General features: G+C 41.5%; 1 protein-coding gene across 1 annotated transcript in view; it reads left to right on the top strand.

Moving 5' to 3' along the window:
* UTP20 (UTP20 small subunit processome component) overlaps positions 1 to 19,521 on the top strand; it is a 63,771-nt gene that overhangs the window by 26,408 nt on the left and 17,842 nt on the right. The window contains exons 23-41 of the mRNA XM_071423181.1: positions 501 to 591; positions 2,336 to 2,421; positions 2,985 to 3,110; positions 3,646 to 3,812; positions 4,335 to 4,543; positions 7,376 to 7,519; positions 9,412 to 9,491; positions 10,361 to 10,587; positions 11,492 to 11,636; positions 12,072 to 12,159; positions 13,196 to 13,339; positions 13,945 to 13,995; positions 14,090 to 14,242; positions 14,763 to 14,918; positions 15,295 to 15,435; positions 16,181 to 16,318; positions 17,534 to 17,673; positions 18,173 to 18,252; positions 19,000 to 19,289. Coding sequence (XP_071279282.1) covers positions 501 to 591; positions 2,336 to 2,421; positions 2,985 to 3,110; positions 3,646 to 3,812; positions 4,335 to 4,543; positions 7,376 to 7,519; positions 9,412 to 9,491; positions 10,361 to 10,587; positions 11,492 to 11,636; positions 12,072 to 12,159; positions 13,196 to 13,339; positions 13,945 to 13,995; positions 14,090 to 14,242; positions 14,763 to 14,918; positions 15,295 to 15,435; positions 16,181 to 16,318; positions 17,534 to 17,673; positions 18,173 to 18,252; positions 19,000 to 19,289 — 2,656 coding nt within the window. The remainder of the gene's footprint in view (positions 1 to 500; positions 592 to 2,335; positions 2,422 to 2,984; positions 3,111 to 3,645; positions 3,813 to 4,334; positions 4,544 to 7,375; positions 7,520 to 9,411; positions 9,492 to 10,360; positions 10,588 to 11,491; positions 11,637 to 12,071; positions 12,160 to 13,195; positions 13,340 to 13,944; positions 13,996 to 14,089; positions 14,243 to 14,762; positions 14,919 to 15,294; positions 15,436 to 16,180; positions 16,319 to 17,533; positions 17,674 to 18,172; positions 18,253 to 18,999; positions 19,290 to 19,521) is intronic.

The following is a 19,521-nucleotide window of genomic DNA, read 5'->3' as shown; positions in this document are numbered from 1 at the left end:
ATGTGAGGTGACCCTGCCAGTGCTAGAGGAACTGACTCCCATCTGTCCTTGCAGCCCCAGCCCAGTCTGTGGCTGAATGCAGCCCATCACATTGGTAGGAGCAACATGGGCACCAGTTATGGGCAAGTGAATAAACAAAAAGATAAATACAGAGTTTTGGTGTTCTAGGCTGGGTTGGCAGAGAAAAGTAATCATCCTTAATTTAAAAAGTAAGCATCTTTAATTTAAAAAAAGTAAGCATCCTTAATTTACCCCTTTCTCATGAAAAAACTGAACCTATCCAGTGCTGCTGAAGTAAAGGCGTTCTCTGTGCAGTGAAGTGACAGCTGGAAGGAGCTGCTTAGGGAGCAGGACACTTCTTGAGATGTCTGAAATAGTGCTGAAGACTTGGGATCCTCTTGTGTTGTGTTTTGTTTTCTTTCTTGTTAATGAATTTTAACCTAAGTTCCCTGTTCGTTTGTCTCCTGGATCTTTTTAAAAATCATTGCTTTGTTTTGCAGGCAACTAATAGCCCACTTACAAGTTTTCTCAAAATTCTCAAATCCTCGTGCATTGTATCTGGAGCAGAAGTTGAATGCCTTGTATACCCAGGTGAGGCTATCTGCTTACTCTTAGAAATACTACTAATCAATCAACTCTTTATTTGAGTGCCATGTCTAATACTGAGGAAAGCTGTCATTTTTTGATCTCAGCTGTGATAGCTGAAAAAGGAGCTGTCCTTGAGGGGACTTTCTAACAGGCTTCACTTGAAATGAGCCCCTTAGGCTAAGACCTGCTTAAGAGACCTGGCTTAGTTTTCCAGGCACTGGCAAACAGATCTGACAGCTGACAAGTAGTAGTCTTTGGCAAGGTGGAAGAGTGGCTGCAGAGTATATCTGTTTCTTCATGCATATCACTTCATGCAGGATATGGGGGAAAACTTAGAATCCAAAACTTGGGGAAGATCTAAGGAGATCTGTCTTTGTCTATAGTGTTTTGTATACTAAGAGTATGGCCAGTATGTACAAGAGATTATCAAGCATCAAAAAAGGAATTTCTTCTTGAAGAATATTCAATTTGCTTGATTCTAGGGATTTCCCTGAAAGAATTGTCAAAATTATGACTTCAAAGAGGGATTCTAATTCTTTATTTTACAATCCTTAAAATGGTTTTGTTTTTTAATTTTTTAATTTCACAGGGTTGTGTTGGTTCCCAGTTTGTGGATTTGTTCCGGTCATTGGGGATTGCTCTCATTGTTCCCAGTTTGTTTTCTGAGGCTGTGGGTGTTGAAAGCTCCATTCCTTAGTCCCTGAATTTGACAACCTCTAGTAGACATCCACTCTGTTTCAGTCTATCTCAAAGTATTGCTTAGAAAAACAGTTGATCGATGTGTTTGCTTGCCTGTGTTCTTAGCAAAATATTGGGCAGTCGTGTAAAGGTCAAATCACTGTGGGAAGAACAGCCTGGCACAAGAAGAAAGATTATTTCATCACTTAGTGTTTGCATTTCTGTGTCTTAGTATATGCATTGTGATGGCTGGTGTGTCCATCTGGCATAGGGACGTCATGGCAAAGTGACCTCTGATGACACTTGCTGTGCTATTTAGTAGAAGACTGAAGAGCTGATAAAGATGCTGCCTGGGGAAATGATCTGTATTTCTCAACTTCTTTTCCCTGAGATTTTCCCTCAGATTTTCTGAATCTCAGAATCACAGAATATGCTGAGTTGGAACAGATCTATCAGGACCATTGAGTCCAGTTCCTGGCCCTGCAGAGGACACCCCAAGAATCAAACCATGTGCCTGAGTGCATTGTGCAAACAGTTCTTTAACTCAGGTAGTCTTGGTGCTGTGACCACTCCTTGGTGTTGTTTAGTGCCTAGGTTATGAGGAGTCATCTTCAAGAGAGGGAGAATCTCACTGAGACTTTGCATACCAAGTCTTCCAAGTAGTTTGTGTTTGTCATAGGAAAGAAATACAGATATCTTGGAATGGTTTGGGTAGTCTGCTTTTTAATCCACTCTTCTTAGATACACAGCTGATAACTGGTTTTGATGATGAATGCAAACTCATAATGGTCCAAAAGACAGCTATAAAAAACCCATAATATTATAACTATCCTATGTAGGTAGGAAGGAAAAGTATATATGAACTGTCAGCAACCATGCCCCTTTTTATGAGTGGAAGTTGTGCATGTACATCTTGGCTTTATACTGGCAACACATACATTCTGCTTCCATTTGAATAAGTTAGTCCAAAACCTGCTTGAGCCGGTAGCCTTTGGGTTGTTTCACTATTTTCAGTAAGCATTTCTGCCTCCTAGATAGGGACTCATTTTCTTTCTTTTGTTATTTGCAGTTACTGTCTCATCAAGACCAGAATGTGCAGAGAATAGCTCTTGACTGTATAATGACATACAAGCATCCTCATCTACTGCCATACAGGTAAAAGCTTTTATATTATTTTAGCACTGGTGAATTAGCCTGCTAACATATCAGAAGCCTGCTTTGGGGTCAGTTTTATTTGGGGTCCTGTATTTGTTGAAGACATATATGTAAAGTTTAATTTTAGTCAGCTGTAAGTTTTGTATCTAAGAGAGGAAATCAGATCTTGAGGTTGATCAGTGTCTCTTTTTTGTTTAGAGAAAAATAACAACACTTCCATTCTGGGCCAGAATAGTGTCAGTAGTGTTAGTAGTTCCATCATTTTCAAAGATGTCTTTTGTACTGATGATTTATAACCACCCAAAGAAAGTGACAGCATAAAACTGTAGTTTATAGTTAAATAATTTCCTTGGAATACATCCAGGACTTACCTGTCTACATCATTAGCTTGAACTTATTGCTTATAAAATATTTTTTTAAATAAAAGAGTGAAAAAATAGTACTTTAATATTTTGTATACAGCAAGGATAGATAGGTAGGTAATTAGATGTAGATGCATCTGTGTGTCTATCTGTCTATGTTTATAACCCTACCTGCCCTCAAATAATGTTTGTTACTCTCAGGGAGAACTTGCAAAGGCTACTGGAGGACAAGAGCTTTAAAGAAGAGATAGTCCATTTCAGTATTTCTGAGGAGACCACAGTAGTAAAAACAGAGCATCGACCAGATCTCATCCCTGTTCTTATGAGGTGTGTTCTGAAGTGTGAGTTCAAAAGCTTCATGGCGAAGTACCATGAGCAGAGAGATGTAATGCTGCTTCTCATTTTGGATAGTTGGGATAAACCCATTCTTAATGGTATAGTTTAATGACTTAGTTTGTGATATTCTGTATGGTTTTCTTATTAACACATTTATATAATGTGTTATGCAAATGGTGTTTTCTTTAAAAACAGCATTTTGGTACATACTGTTTCTACTAAGGATTACAGAGGACTGTGAGGACATTTCAGTTCATTGAGTGTTGCCAGCTATTTGCAGTGATGTGAATTGTCCTGCAAAGTAACCAGTTTTATACCTGAAGTTTCCAGCAGAGCTTCCATTGTAGAAGCAGAAGCTGATCTTTCACTAAGATGTTTTTGGGTAATATGGAATAGTTCAGTGGAGAACCTGAAGGGAGAACTTTCATTAGAGAATATTTTTAAACCGAGTTTCCCCTGCAGAATAAGAGGCTGGAAAACAGATAGCTTGCTGAAAGCTAATGCAACCTCTTTTTGGTTTTGGAAGGATTCTCTATGGCAGAATGAGAAACAAAACAGGGAGCAAAACACAGGGCAAGTCTTCAGCAAGCACTCGCATGTCGATTGTTCTGCGATTTCTGGCCGGCTCGCTGCCAGAAGAGATCCGGATGTTCTTGGATCTACTCTTTGAAGCTGTGAAGCAATTCAGTAATGGTAGGTATGCCATAGAAGCTGGGGGTGTGGTATTTCCTGACTGTAGAGATGTGGGAGGATAAATAGGCTTAGTACTGTTATGTGCTTCAGTTTGTCTCTTAACCAAGCCTTGAAGGGATGAAAGTAAACCCTTGGTAAGGACTGGTTTCCCCTAAATTTCTCCTTACAAAGCATGATTGCTCTGATTACTCTGTTTACATGTCCAAGGCCAGAAAAACTGAACAACTTGCCACAGCTGTGCAAAAAAGTTGTAGCAGGCCAGGAGTGGGTAGTGGCTGGCATCATAGGCTAGCCTGAGTATCATGGCAGTAAAAAGCTTGTAAAGTGCTCTTATTCTGTAGCAGTGGGAGACATCTAAATATCAGAGAGATGGAGACACAGAGCTGTTCTTATTTAAAAATCTGACTGTGAGGATCTGTAATTTAGGGCCAAATTCCACTATTTTTCACTGAAATTATTCTTGGTGGTGGGTGTCTCCATGATGCTTCCCTAGATAATTTGCTATTCCTTTGCCTATCACAGGGCCTTGCCAGACTGCAGTCCTTCAAAGTATGTCAGAGCTGGATTTAGCTAAAGTCCTGCCTCTTGGGCGTCAGCATAGCCTCTTCAATGGTCTTGAGGTTGTGTTGAAAAACATGGGACATTTGATCCAGCAATACCTGCCTGAAATTCTACAGATTCTGCTCTGCATGACTGCAGTGGTATCCTGCATCCTTCAGCAAAGAGAGAAGGTACAGTATATGCAAACAATATACAAACATGTAAATTAAGTTTCTTTCTCTCCTCCTCCTCTGAGCTTACACATATAGACAGAGCTTTACTGATTCAGATAAAGATAAGATGATGGTGGATGGATGGATACTCATGGTGGAGTGAAGCTTAGCAATTAGAAGTCTGTCAAAATAGAGGCAAGTGGTGCTTGTCTGAAAGTGCTACAGGGCTCAAGCTGTGCAGGCAAAGTTAATGTACTTAGAAAAGTGATTTGAACAGTGTTTTTGTTTGAGCTACTGAAGAAAGAGTTGGAGGTGATCTCTGTGCATTGTTCCTATCTGTTTTGTGGAGAGATGGGCATGAGAGAGAGATAAATGTTCTGTTGAAAACATGTAACAAGATGGAAGTTGAAATTTGCCGTAAAGATGGAGTTTCTTGGCTGCCAGGATAAAACATTTGAGCAGGGGAAGGAGGGGTTTGAAGTTCCTTCCCTGAAGACATGAGAGCAAAGCTTGTCCATGAGGTGTTTTGTTGCAGTGCTAGACCTCAGGGGAGCTCAGCATTGTGGATGATCATGGTGATTATCTGCCCTTTGTGTCTCCTGTCATGGGACACGGGACATGACTACCAGCCATGCTTTCAGCACACTAGAAGCATCTTCAGCTCTGTATCAGAAGTCATACTAATCCAGTGTTATTATTTGGGTCCTAGCCAGGTATCTGCAGAGCAGTGGAAATGTTTTTTCCCTTGCTGAGCAGTGGCTGTACAAGCAGAAGGGGTCAGGTGAGGAAAACATCCTGTTAAAGATTGGTTGCACCTGAAGGTAGGGGGTATTGGCTTATTGCTGCCCTGTGTGCAGGGAGCAGCACAGACATCCCTCAGCTCTAGTCCAGCTAGTGGGGTCTGTTGGCAGCTGCTCAGAAACTGTAACACTGAGCCAGACTTTTCTGTCTTCCTGGTGCAGAGCCTGCTCATGTATTAGGTAGGAAACAACCAAACTGCACAGTCATCATCACTGTGGTGTTGCAAGGTATTAGGAGATGATGGCCTGAGCAAGTGGGAATGAATGTTTCGTCACCATGAGCATGTTCTTGCCAAGACCCAGCTGTGAGCATTTGAGGTTAGAACTTGCTTTGAAAAAAAATCTATCCAACAAAGCAAGTCCTTGCAATAGGCAGTATCCAGGGTCTCATAGTTGCCTGCAGGCTGGACAGAACCTGGTAACTGTCTTAATTTACGAAGAAGATGAGCAAATTTGAGGACGTCAGCATCCCACAGTCTGACTTCAGCAGTGCATTGCATATGCCTGCATGTTTTCAATGAGGACAGGAGACAGGAGTTCTTAAAACTGCTTCATTAACTGCTAGGAAAGCCACATTTTGCCAGAGTTGCTGCAGTAATTCTGTCATGGTTGTGTAATATCAGGATTGACAGTCTGTTGTTTGTCTGAACTTAATTTAGCACTTCATTAGCCCAGGGGCTGTTAAAAGCTCCAGGAAGAGTGTGAGAAATCTGTTTATCTTGACTAATAATTAGAAGACATTCTTGGAGTTTGAGAGTAATTTATTGCAGACTGATACTGCCTGGAGAGTTAAACATCAACTTTGACCACTTTAAAACAAGTTATTAATTTACCATTTGTGGATGCTGTGGGACAGAGAGAGAGAAATGCTTACCATTTCTCTCTGTCTGTCCCATGGCATCCACAACCATTTCCTACTGATTGTGTTCACTATTGAGTTTCTTTGTCCTCTCAAAGGCTTGATGTCAGAGAACTCATGGTGATTGGATAGTGGGAAACCCAAAATGACTTCACTTGGAGGTTGCCATTAGCAATAGTATGGTTTGTGCTTTCTTTGGGCTTTCAAACAGTTCATTTGCCACCTGGAAGCTGATTGCACTCCATTGTGCACATTCAGCATAGCTTGGGACGTCCTGTTGCAAGAGCTTGATCAGTTCCTTTTCCACCATCTCCTCTTTGTCTTTTTTACTTGTGATTTTATATTCTTGGATCCACTTGTGGATCATGATATGGGGACCCAAAAGAGCTCCAATATCAGACAGTGGCTTTCATCTGCTCTCATGTGGCTTTGTTGTTTCTGAGGCTGAAGTTCATTACCTCTGCACTGTGGAGCTACTTCTTGTGCTCATGCTATGAGCTGCATTGCACAGTATGGAAATAATTTAGGTTACTCAGGTCAAGACTTCTCTCAGGGAGGAGAGTCAGAATGCAGCTCTGCGTGAATTCCCTTACTGAAATGTTTTCCCAAAGAAAGGCTATGGAACATAGCCACTAAATGGGTACAGGAAGCACCTTCCTGTAACCAAATGCTATAGCCCCCACCCTACTCCACTGGAAGACATAATTCACATTCTTTCCTTCTCTGTTCCTCCCCCCTTCTCTTCGTCTGTTGATTTCTTCCCAGAAGATCTCAGTGTACAAAGTACAACTTCACTTTGAAGAGGTGATTTCGGTCCTTTCAAGTGTAAAACAGAATTGTTTAAGTGTCAGAGTTGGAAATCTAATTAATTGCAGTGCAGCTTTCTGCATTGCATCCAAAAGGGGCAGATGCTACGGGGTTAAACCTATCAGCATGGATTTTTTATGACCTGAAGGAGTCCTCTGTAACTGCCTCAATGCAGGAACAGGCAGGCCCCTTCTAGAAACATTTAGGTCAGCTCTGAGGTGTACATTGCTACTGTGAACAAGTTACAAGAGAAAACAGAAGTTTCTGCACAGAATGTGTCTGGATGTGGTCAGTCAATTGCTGGATTTAATTTCAGAGCAAGTAGTTGGTAGTTGTTCTGCCAAGGTCTTACTGGGTTGGGTTTTTTGTTGGTTTTCATTACAGGTCCAACCTAGGTTGATTAATCCACTGAAGAATTTGAGACGTCTTGGTCTCAAGCTTGTGGCAGAGTTTTTTTCTGATTATGAGACCTACAGCTTTAGTGTGGAAGAGATCGATGCAGTTTTCCATGCTGTGGTATGGCCTCAGGTAAGTATTTCTTGTTTTTCCAAATAACTTGTTTGAAACATGCACCATGCAGAAAACTCCAGCTGTACTGCAGTCCATCATGTCAGCCCTGTCCATTGCTAGACTGGATGTGGCCTTGGACAGATTGTGGCATCCCAGTGTGTCTGTGCAAGGCCAGTTTCTTGGCTCTTCTCTGATTAGTCCTGGAATAATCAAGTCACAGATTAAAGTACAAATTAATTCATCTGAATAAAATGGATGCTATTTCCTTGTTCTTTAACCACAGAAGCAGAGTTCTTCCCTAGCTGCTTCAAGGAAGCTAAATAATACAAGTCATTTCTAGGTGTACTTAGCTACTTTTCTGTGTGACAGCTGTTGGGTGCTGCTGCAGGAAAGGAAGGACCCAGGAGGGTCTGTCAGTGGGCTAAGTGGTCTTGAGCCTGCCTGCAAAGAGTTCCATGTGAGTACAGTGACAAAGCACAGGCATGTGGCTTTTATCAGAGAAATTCAGATCACCTCTGAGCTTGGAAAATGCACTGCTGTGAGATGGAGAGAGAACACAGGATTTAAAATTAAATTATATTGTCTTTGTCAGTGCAGTGTCTGAGGTTGTCAGGGAGTGCCTGTACCAGCTGCTGGGTTGTCTCTGCTCTAAAAGCAAGTTGTGTCCATGAAAAGGTTAGCTGAGTAAGAGGGGCTGACTGCAAGCATGCTCTTCAGTAGAGGCTTTTAAGGTATCCAAATGCCCAACTTCCCTGCAGCAGAAAAGCCTGTTAAAGAGCACTGGTCTAGTCTGTGAAACCACAGAGCTGCTTTTCTAGACATTGTGTTTGTTTACTCCTACACTGTTTCTCTGCTCTATCAGTAACAATATGGGATGTATAGTATGGTTATGTGGAAAAACAGTAGATAAAAAGTACCAGGCAGTGCATATAGCTCTGTTTTGCACTGGGCTGGGCAACAGGGAAGTGCATGTTCCTGGTTTGTCCATGGAGTCTTCTTACAGCTGAGGTGCTCCGTGAGAAAAGCAGTGGACATTTATTGCTGTTCCAGAGCAGTTCAGGCTATTGCAAAGCACTTAAAGCTTTCACAGAGCACAGTGTTTGCAAGTTCTGAGTAACTCTGAACAAGATGTACTTTTGTTACTAAATAGTTAGAATGCCTCTTGTCCTTACATATGTCAGGAAGATAGATGGTTTTGAAGCTTGGATGGTAGTATGATCCAGAAGCTCCCTCTGGAGTATTTTCTGGTGAACTTCATGAAGATTTGGTTTTGGCAAAAGAATCGTTTTGACTTGTGTGCTTTCCTTTTTTAAAACTACAGAACTGAGGTGTGTAAAACTGATGGAGAGGGCAAATTGGTTTAAGCCTGTTGAACCTGCCATTGGAGTTTGCTGTTGTTCATAGCCCAGGATTTTGCTGCAGAGACTTGTTAGCAGCAACACAACCCCAACACAGTTGGGGTTGTTTTGGACACAGAACCCTGTTAGGAGATCCCATTCATGGGAAGCAATATGATGTTCCAGCCTGTCCAGTGTGGAGATACAGACCAGGTGCTGCAGTCAGTCAGGGCATAGGAGGTGTGAGAGGAGTGAGTTTTGGGTGCTGTGCTTGAGATTTCCTAGGTATGTCTGGGAGAGTTTGCTAAGTCTCTGTGGCAAATGTGAGGTGTTGTGGGAATCTAGTTTCAAGGGAAGGCAAAAATGGTAGCTGGAATATTGTATAAACAGGAGTGAAATTATCTAAGAGTCATTTAACAAATATTGAAGAAGTTGGAAAATTACGATATAAAAGGTTGAAATTACTTTATAAAAAAGGTAAACTTTAGAATGTGAGGTCTTTGTTAGAGAGGACGTTTTCAAGTGGCTTTACTTACTTGTGTTGCATTGGTATCTGATTTTTCTCTCCTTTAGGTCTGCAGATTGGCTTCAGAGAGTCAGTATTCTCCAACTTTTCTGCTCAAACTCATTCACACCTGGAGTAAGAACCCCAGGTAAGTGTTCTTTGGCAAAGAAGCCTAAGTACTTCGGAATACATAAAACACAAAGAAGAAGGAGCACACTAACAGGCTGTGAATAATTGTGTCCAAACCCATATTTTCTTTTTCCATTAGGCTCTTATTCTTTTGATAGCAGTCAAAGCAGCTGGGAAGCTTTCCAATTTATGCAAGAACTCACTTTTATAATAGGCTACTTTTTCCGTGTATTAATAACTAAGCAAATATGCAGCCCAAACTCAACTCACAGGTGAGGAGGAGGTCTGATTTCTTAGGGATGTGTTTGTCTTGACCAATGACTTCTTAGTCTTGTGAGATGGGAAGTCAGTTTTACAATATATAATTCCGTTCATATTTTTAGAGTCTCTATTTCTTTCTATTTTATGAAGGAGTATGGGCAAGTTCAGCACAGAATCTGTGACTGAGAATCTGTTACTGAAAGTTGTAAAAGAGCTTTTTTTGATTGTGAGAAGTTCCAGCTCAACTGTCTTGAGTGATTTTTGCCTCTTCCTCAGACTCACTGTTTTTCCTTTGCTAAAGTACCAGGTGTTTCTTTTGAGACACTTCATTGGTAGGCATGAAGACCTTATGCACAAACTTCTGTTAAAAATTATGTTGCATCACTAGGTTAGGAGCAAACTAAGAGGAGACTCAGGCTGTGGAGAAAGGATTAGAAAAGAGACTTGATAACCTCTCAACCTCCATTCATTGTATTTTTGATGATGCTCTTCTGGTTTTTGTGCACTTTTTTCTTGGTTGAAGTGGAAGACAGTCATTATTTTTTGTGTGACTTCTCACACAGAAGAATTGTTAGCTGAAAATTCTGAACCTAATTTTCAGTGAACCTTTTTATAACTTTCTCTCAGGTATTTCCCTTTGCTGGGCAAGCAGCAGCCAGATCATCCAGAGAGTGATATACTGACAAATGTTTTTGCTGTGCTGTCAGCCAAGAATCTGTCTGAGGCCACATCCAGCCTTGTGATGGACATTGCTGATAGCCTTCTCAACAGCCCAGATTTTGAACCCACGGAGCAGGTTTCCAGTTTGAGCGTGACTGACTGTGTTGTCATGGCCACTGGAGACATGACAGAAGGTATGCCTGCCTGAGAGTTCTCAGAGACCTGTTGGGTGCTTTAGGTGGAGGTGTTAGATTATGGTGAGGCTGTCTAAGAATGCTGGGGAAGAGGACCTCCTGGCAGAGATGGAAACATCAAGGTACAAACTTGTCTTGTGCTCAAGAACTGTAAAGTCCTGCTTGCTTGATGACTGATGAAGTCCACGTTTGAGTGGCAGGATCCTGAGCACAGAGAGATTCCTTATGAAGGAATGTTGACCTGTTCTGTCTGTGAAGCTTTGACTGATACAAGTTCAAGAACTGCATTGCTGACTTGGCTCTGTGCCTAACACCAGGTTTTATATAAAGGCCCCATTCCTGTATGCACATGATCCTGTATCACTTTTATGTTTAGTCTGTGCTCCCTGACTGGAAAGACCTGGCGTCTTTGAGAGTTAGTAGACAGAACAGTTGTGTGCTGTGTTTGATGCTATGGAGACAGCATCACTGTGCTGCTTTCAGCAACACTCAAAGCTAGTGGAAAGGAGCATGTGCCCTTGTTGTGGCAGTTTTCATTTTACACAAGAGGTCAGTGGTGGAATAAAGAAAACCACATCTACAAATGTTCCAGTTATTTTAGATGTTGATACTGTTGAGGAATGTCCTTGGTACTTTCTAATAAGCCTACCCTTACAAGGGCTGTTACTGAAATCTGTGAGGAGAGTGGTTTGTGCTTTCTTTGATCCCATCTCAGACATGTTAGACCTGGTCTCAGCAAGTGCTGGTGCTTCTTCCCAGCCACCAGCTGCCCTGCATGTTCATAGCTCCCATTTACTAATGAAACCTCTCTTATCCTAATTTCCCCTTTGTATAGTGTTGGATCTCCATTCTGTTTCTTGCAGCAGAGTTTCTTGGGTGTTGCTAACTGTTGTATCTCTTACAGAACCCCTCAGCCTAGGTTGCCAGTTGGTCCTGCCTCATGTTCCTACCATACTTCAGTACTTCAGCAAAACAATGTTAAATGTGGAGAAGGTGAAAAAGAAGAAGTACAGAGCTCAAGTCAGCAAAGAGCTGAGTATACTTTCCAAGTAAGTGATTCTTAGAGCCTGAAATAGTTAAAAAGCTGGAAGGAGGGAGGAAGAAAGAGGCTTATTGTAATAGTTTCCAAATTAAAAAACATTGTGTCTCAACTTTTTAAAATTTGTTGTAAATACCTGGATCTGTCATTGACCTTGTTACTTGCTGGTTATTGAGGTGATAAGTTTTCAGAAGTTGATTCTAGCTGGTTTTGTTGCTGGTACTCAAACCTAATATCTCTTGAGGTTAGAAAAAGGTGCAGAAATGCCTGCAGTCATGTGGAACTGAATGCTTAGGCTGGGACTGTGAATTTGGTAGGCACGCTCTGTTAGCCTGGATAGGCTGACAAAGCCTTGTGAAATGACACTAGTGCTGACAGACTTCTTTGCTCTGTACTGGTGATTGAAATGATATAAAAGAGTAAATTACCTTGTCCAATTTTGCAGGATCAGCAAATTCATACAAGAAAAGAGCCAGAATTCAGTGCTTGTGAGCCTTCTCATTCCTTTCCTTTATCAGACTAACATGGAGCAGGTAGGTAAAAATTATTTCCTCACCCCTACTTAACATATGATTTTATTTTAATCAAGTATGTTTGTTTGTTTAAAAGTCATATACATGCCATTTCTCATTATCAGCCTGCAATCAAGTCTTCACATGTTTGTAGTCTGTTCAGAGTGCAGTGCCACTGTGTGTAGATGTGCACTACTCACCCAGAGGTGCCAGTGTCCAGACTGATTCTGTTCCCCCTTGTCATGAGGAAGGTCTGCTGAAGTTATAATGCAGTCTTTACTTTCTTTGTCAATGTATTCAATCCACCAAATTGCTTGCAGTGTTTGAAATAATTGCTCTTCTTCAGTGTGTATTTTATGCACCCCAAAGCCACAGGGTCTGGACCGCAATGTGAATATATGTGGTTGAGTATGTGGTGTGTGTGGTGTACTGGGCAGTGCTGCATTAGTCTGCTGCTTTATGAAAGGCAAAGGCAAACTGTATACAGTAATATTTTGGGGTTTAAATCTGTGAAATATTAGGCCACCACATGTGATTGCTGTTGAGGGAGTTTGTTCAAGACTTTACTGCGCAGTGGCCAGGCCCCCTCACTGGAGATACTCAAGAAGTGTCTGGATGCAATCCTGTGCCAAGTGCTCTGGGATGACCTTCCTTGAGCAGGGAGGCTGGACCAAATTCACCCCTATGGTCCTTTCCAACTTGACCTATTGTGTGAAGTATATGGTGCTGTTAATGTTCACCTCTGGTGAACAAGACTGCTTTCTAAAGCTCTATTAGTTCTCCTGACCTTTGAGTCATGAGGAAAGACACATAAAAGAAATCTTTATCATGCTGACAGTCATCTCTTAACACTGTATTGTTTCTAATTGAGAGGCTGCAAGTATGTCTGAGAGATTTGAAGATTGCATTGTGTCCTTCTAATTCTTTGTTCTCGTTCAGTATCTCTGATCTGAATGAAGTACAGCAATGTGCACTTCGTGTCTTGAAATATGTCCCAAGGAAATGAAATAATCTTGTGAGGTCTCAGTACTTATTGAGAGTCGTGTGTCTCTTTCAGGGTACACAAATTGACATTCTGGAGACGGTGCAGAACTTGCTGAGGCATTGCTCAAACCCTACAAGCTTTCTCAAACCACTGGCAAAGCTTTTTTCTGTCATCCAGAACAAACTGTCTCGAAATAAGTTGTGCTTGGTATTTCAGGTATTGCATTTCTACATCTTTCTATGCCTTTTAAAATTTGTTCTAAGAGATCATGAACAAAATAATAGGAGTATTTCTTTTTGTGCATGACTTTAAAAACCATTTTACTCTACTTCTTGTGTGAAGTGAAAATAACAGAATTCGATGTGATAGAAATTAATGAGCTGCACAAACATTTTTAAAAGTTTTGGCTTGCAGCCTGGTTGATGTGAGCCAGGGGTCTTTAGTGTAAGAGAAGCCTAGCAAAGCATTTAAACTGCAACAAATCATGCATGTTGTTGAAATAAGAATGCGTTTCAGTATCCTGAAGACAATTTTTATTTGTATTCTTCTCTCACAGTTTATAGTAGGATGTTCTGTATTACTTTGAAGTGACTAACATAAATTCTTAGCAGTAGAACACGAAACGTACAGTGTAGATATTTGGAAACTTAGGACTTAAAACACATATCCTCCAACTTACATGAGAAAGGCTCTTATGGAGGTTCTAACACGAGAAAGGCTAATGCTGCTGCTTTATTTATTTTTTGTCTCAAGTGGTAAAGTCTTGAGTTATCCAAATTTTTAACAACTATAAAAGTTAACTGAATTTTTATGTTTTTTAGACATTATCTGACTTGGATGCTAAGTTGAAGTATATTACTGATGTTGTTAAGGTATGCACAGTTTCTCTCTCTGCTCCCTTTTTCCCCCCAATGATATGATCACATTTCTATCATTTTTCATTAATGACTTGTTGCTCTGTCTTAGCTGAATGCCTTTGATCAGCGACATCTGGATGATATCGACTTCGATGTGCGTCTGTCAGCATTTCAGTCAATCACAGCCCACATCAAGGAAATGCAGACAGTGGATACTGACTTCCTCATCCCTGTTATGCACAACTGCTTCTACACCATCCAGGTTGGCTGAATGTTCCTTCCCTTGCTATATGCACCATGTGTCCCTGATGAATCTAACTTTCAACTTACTTCCATTGCTGTTTTTTGGCACCACATAACATTCAGAAAGTATCTTTAGGTATTCTTACAAACATGTTTTTGAAGTTTTGTCTGTTTACCTTTTCATCTGTGTGTCCCAAAAGGCAAATACAGTGCAGCACAACTTTCTGTTAGTGAGCCCCGCAAATGTTTGGTCATTTGTACTGGATAAAAGGCATATTACAGGCTTGAAAGGCTGATTTTCTGTTTGTTGCAGCATGTTCTGGTTGTGTGGGTCTGCTGGTAAATGTAAAAGGTTTTTTCCTGATGGGTAGTTTAGACATTAATTTGGGACTAGAACTTCTATAGGAAAGCTCTCAAGAGTTTCTGAGTCTCTACAGGACTCGCTATGTTGTGTCCAGTGGTGCTGTTCTGTCCCAGCTTTTGGGTAGAGAAAGGTGTCACAGCCAGACTCATGTGGTGCCATTTCTTCATCCACTCAGCTCGGGGATATGGCTCTCAGTGACAACGCAAGCCTTTGCTTGACCAGTCTTATCCACCGACTGGCAGAGATCAGCCACACAGAAGATGAGTACAAGGAGCTGATCCAGCACACTCTCCTGGAGTCTGTGAGAAGGGGTCTGAAGAGTAAGACTGAGGTAAGGCAGTGGTATCTGATCACACATTTCCAGCTATCTTCATGAGATGTTTTTTGGGTGAGTTCTCAAAGTCCTCTACTGGGATAAGAAGTGCAGGTACCCACTGTAAACTTACCCTTAATTTGAAACCTTATAAAATTCTAAAAGATTATAGAAATTAACTGTGTTTCTCTGCTGTTGTTCAGCTTTTCTTAGTTGAAACTCGTTTTTTGGAAGGGAGGCTTTAATTTATATGCAGGCCATAATGGGTGCATTTGTTGTTACCAAGAATTAGGACGTTTGACTGAAACACTTGTTAATGACAGCACTGCTGTTCTCAGGAGTTTGTAGCAGCCTCTCCAAGGGATACTTACCATTCACTGCTTGCTATTTTTAGAGCATCCAGCAGGACTACACATCACTGCTTTCCTGCCTCATTCAGACATTCCCAACAAATCCCGAATTCCAGGATTTGGTCCAGCTGACCAACCGCCATGATCCTGACATGGACTTCTTTGAGAACATGAAACACATGCAGGTAAAAGACAGCAGGCATTTCTTAGTGCCTCTCTTCTCCTGCCAAGCAAAAGAGTCTTACTGTGAGGGGATGTTTTGAAAAGCATCTGTGTGTTGTCTGCAGAGAAATTGAACCTGTGTCATTAGATACTGTTACAAAAAAGAGGGATGTAGACATGATAAGGAGTGATTGAGAATCAAAGTCACATTTCTATCTAGAAATGTCTTTGGTTTATGGTATGGAATGGGTCTCTTTCTGGATGCTCCCTGCTGCTCTCAGTCTGGAGTCTCTGCAGCCCCTTCCCATTCACAAACCTTAGCAATATAAATGTTACACAAAGCCTGGTTTTTCTTGCAGTATGAAAATACATTTCTTCTGCTTTCAGAGGTGCAATCTGAGAGAGTCTTTGCTGTATCTGTAGTTATATGCAAAGTTGTAAGTTCTTAACTTGTAATTTTCTCTGGTCTTTGCATTTCATTGCAGCAGCTGCTGTTTGCAGTTGCCTCCCTTGTCTAACACCTCAAGATGGCACAGTCTTATGATTGTGAATCCACAATGCCATTGACTTGGAATATCTGTTGAGGCAAAAGGCTAGTGAAAGCCCAGAGATTTAAGGGAAAAGGCATGCCTTAGAAAGGACTGTAATATGTTTATGCCATTACCTAAAATTGAGACATTTTCAGAACTAGGGGATGTAGGTACTCTCTCGTGCTAGCTGTGACTCAAGCACCACCTCATTCACTCTCTCCCATGTGACATGTCTCAGATCCACAGAAGAGCACGAGCTCTGAGGAAACTGGCAAAGCAGCTCACTGAAGAAAAGCTTGTGCTGTCTTCTAAATCCCTGCAGAATTACATCATGCCTTATGCTACAACTGCAATTTTCAGTGAAAAAATGCTTAAGGTAGGCTCTTTCAATTGAATGCATCTACTTGAATATTTTCCCCCTTCTTATATATACCATTTCCCTTAAAAACCTAACCCCCTTAGACAGCTGATATGTTTGTGAAGTGAGTGTCTCCATTGTAGATAAAAGTGCTGTGCTGGTATTGGTGGCAGAAAGAGGGTTTGGAAAGTGCAGAAGCAATCTGGGCCCAGTCCTGTATCTGCTAAACTTGTCCTGCTTTTCAAAGGTTGATCTCTTAACTGTTTGGGTTAGGGTTTTTTGTTTTGTTTTAGTTTTTACTTCAGGTTTTATTTGTCTTTATTTTTTGTAATCAGCTTCTTATTTTCTTCCCTCTGCCTCCAAATTTCTGCCTGCCTGTTTAGTTGCGATACTCTTTGACAGTAGACTGTGGGAATATAGTCTGCACCTAGTAACAGAGGTGGGAATAAATACAGTTTTCTCTGGATTTAGAGGGAAACTGCAGGAATTGGCTGGAAACATCTGAAATCAATAACAGCTTTGTAATTAAAATTTGAAGGCTGACGGTTTTTTAGTCACTTTCACTTTCAGTGAAATTACTTGTAATGTCAGTGTGGACAGACTTTCCACCTGTGGCTCTTAAAAGTCAGGTTTCACACTTCTGTAGTTCCCTGCACACTGCCAGGAGAGCAGCAGAACTGCTTCCATCAAGCAAAGTAAATGTCTAATTTGCTTACTGTCAGAAATATTATTCTGAAGCTGAAACAATTAGAGCTCAGGCATAGGACCCAGCCCCTGCAGCAGTGCAGTCTGTGCCCCTCAGTAGAGTGACTCTTTGACCAGAGGACAGTAAAATGTGTTGATTGAAACTTTGGTGAAGAAATAGACACATTTTATTTCACATCTGAAATGGGTTTATAGTTGACCAGCAATGAGCCATGTGTTTGTGATTGGATGCCTTGACACTGGTTCTTGTTCTTAGTTCTTAGCACAAGTGAGCCCATAGGTTTAAGTATGTGAGGAAAAGTTAAATGTGCAGAATAATTTGGAGGAAGTGGGTCTGGAGATCTGCTTGATGGACTGTAATTTTTTATTTTTTTTCCCTACCTTGATGCTCAGGAGGAGATCTAAAAATACTGAATCTCAAGCATGCCCACTAGACAAACGTTACTTCTGTCTCTTGTTGCTTCAGGTGCTTTAGATGCACAATCATTATAAATGCTAACAGCAGCTGAATTTCTCTCTTTTGAGCAGCATGAAAACATGGTAACAGCCTCAGTTGAAGTTGTTGGAGCTGTCTGCCGACATCTTTCGTGGTCAGCCTATTTGTACCACTTAAAGCATTTCATCCATGTCTTGCAAACAGGACAGATCGGTACGAAGCTGGGAGTCAGGTGGGTACCACGAGCAGTGCTGCTCTGGGTTTCTCCAAAGACTGCTTAGGCACAATTCAGTGGTTTTAGGAGCATCTCATGGACTTCTGCCTCTTCTCTGAGGTGAGAGATTGCTGGCTTTGAGGTGGATTTAGGCAAGTGAAGGTAGGCATGGCTTGCTGCCTGGCGCTATGAAGTTTTAACAGGTTGTTACTTAGTTACACCATGTCTCACTCAGTGCACGGCAGCAGTTCTGTCAGGCTGTCCCTGCTCCTGGGACGCCTCCATTGCTCCAGTACCACTCTCTGTGAGGTTTCACATTGACCTGGGTCACAGAATATGTGTAGCTGAGAAGGAACCAGTTTTTATTTTCTGGAGTTTTTCAGGATAAACCTCGTTATGGTGAAATGTCACTAAATCTGATGTTTTCCAAAAAGCACTTGTAAGATTTTTCTGTTGTATATGCATCCTCTTCTTTTTGTGCAGAGGGCTGATCTTTCTTCATGTTTTCCTTCTGCAGCTTGTTAGAGACAGTGCTGGAAGCCTTTCACTTTGACCATAAAACACTTGAAAAGCAGCTTGTGACCATTGACAACCAAGGTGAGCTTTTTGTGTCTGCTTGTAAAAACACTCCTCAGACTACTCAAATGCAGCTGATCAAAGTTTTGTGGTTTACTCTTGACATCAGCTACTCGTGTCTTTTTAAAATGGGCATCCTGGAAGCTAGTGTTGACTTGTCTCCTCAAGAGCAGTGCAGATTTTCCTCCTGTGTGTTGACAAAGTCAGGAGAGGTGTAGGGAATCATGTCAACATTACCACTCCATCCCAGGCTTCTGTAAGCCAAAACAGCCCAGAACCTGTGTGGTTCTCATGGTTATCTGCAGCCAAGATGTCCTCACCTTGCTTCCCTTGCCATTGCACGGGACAAAGTTGTATCTTCAGCTTCTTCACTATTGTGGTTACCTATGTTGGGACCCTTGGGTGAAGGAGGAAGATGTCTCACAGCTGTGCTTGTCAGTACCTCTTGCCTTGTGAAATCCTCAGTTTTAAGTGAATGGCAGCTCTCTAAAGTTGAAGCACATTGACCTTTGCTCAGCTAACTGAGGGGTTCAGACACAGAGTAATGTAATCTTTGCTTTAAACCTGGCCCTGAGGGATGCTAATCAGAAACCAGCAAGCCAAAGCTTCTTTTCCATGTAGAAGAAGCCTGGTGCTTATTGGTGGTTTGCTGTCAGTGGTGGTAGCTAGGAGCTTTATGTAGAACCAAGCTGTCACAGGAGTCTCAATTAAGGGCTCAAGTTTTATTTTCTTTTGTATTTACCTGTACTTTTGGCAATTACTTGATAGAAGCTGCTGCCATGGAACTCGAGCCAGTGGTGGAGGCTGAAGAAGCCATGGAGCTGGAGCAGAGTGAAGGGGAAGAGGAGGAGGTTGAAGAAAAGAATGGGAAGAATCTCTCTGAGAAGCCAGTAGAACCTGAGCAAGCAGCTGAGCCATCTGAAAATGCTGAACAAGTGCCCAAACCTGTTTCATTCTTACCCCGAAATAAAGAAGAGCTCCAGTGTCTGATCAAACACATTCAGGAAACAGTTACAGTCAACATCTTGCCTAAATTGCACAGGTGTATTGTTGCAAAGGTGAGGAGTTAATGTTTAAAAGGTATTTTGTAGGCTGCTACTTTAAGGATTGGGATACAACTTCAGAGCCAGTGAAAAAGCAACACATTAAAAAAAAAAGACACAACTGGAGAGAGACCTCTGGAAGCACAAAAAAGGCTTCATGCCCTTTGCTGAGTCATGGAGATTACTGACAGACCCTCTGGTCATGTGAATATGGTTTCCTAACTTCCCTGCTGAGAACTGTCTCAAA

This window comes from Agelaius tricolor, unplaced genomic scaffold (genome assembly GCF_023055355.1).
Source record: "Agelaius tricolor isolate 1412-34295 unplaced genomic scaffold, bAgeTri1.0.p SCAF_3, whole genome shotgun sequence".
Classification (NCBI taxonomy): Eukaryota; Metazoa; Chordata; class Aves; order Passeriformes; family Icteridae; genus Agelaius; species Agelaius tricolor.
This window is presented reverse-complemented; position numbering and strand designations above follow the sequence as displayed.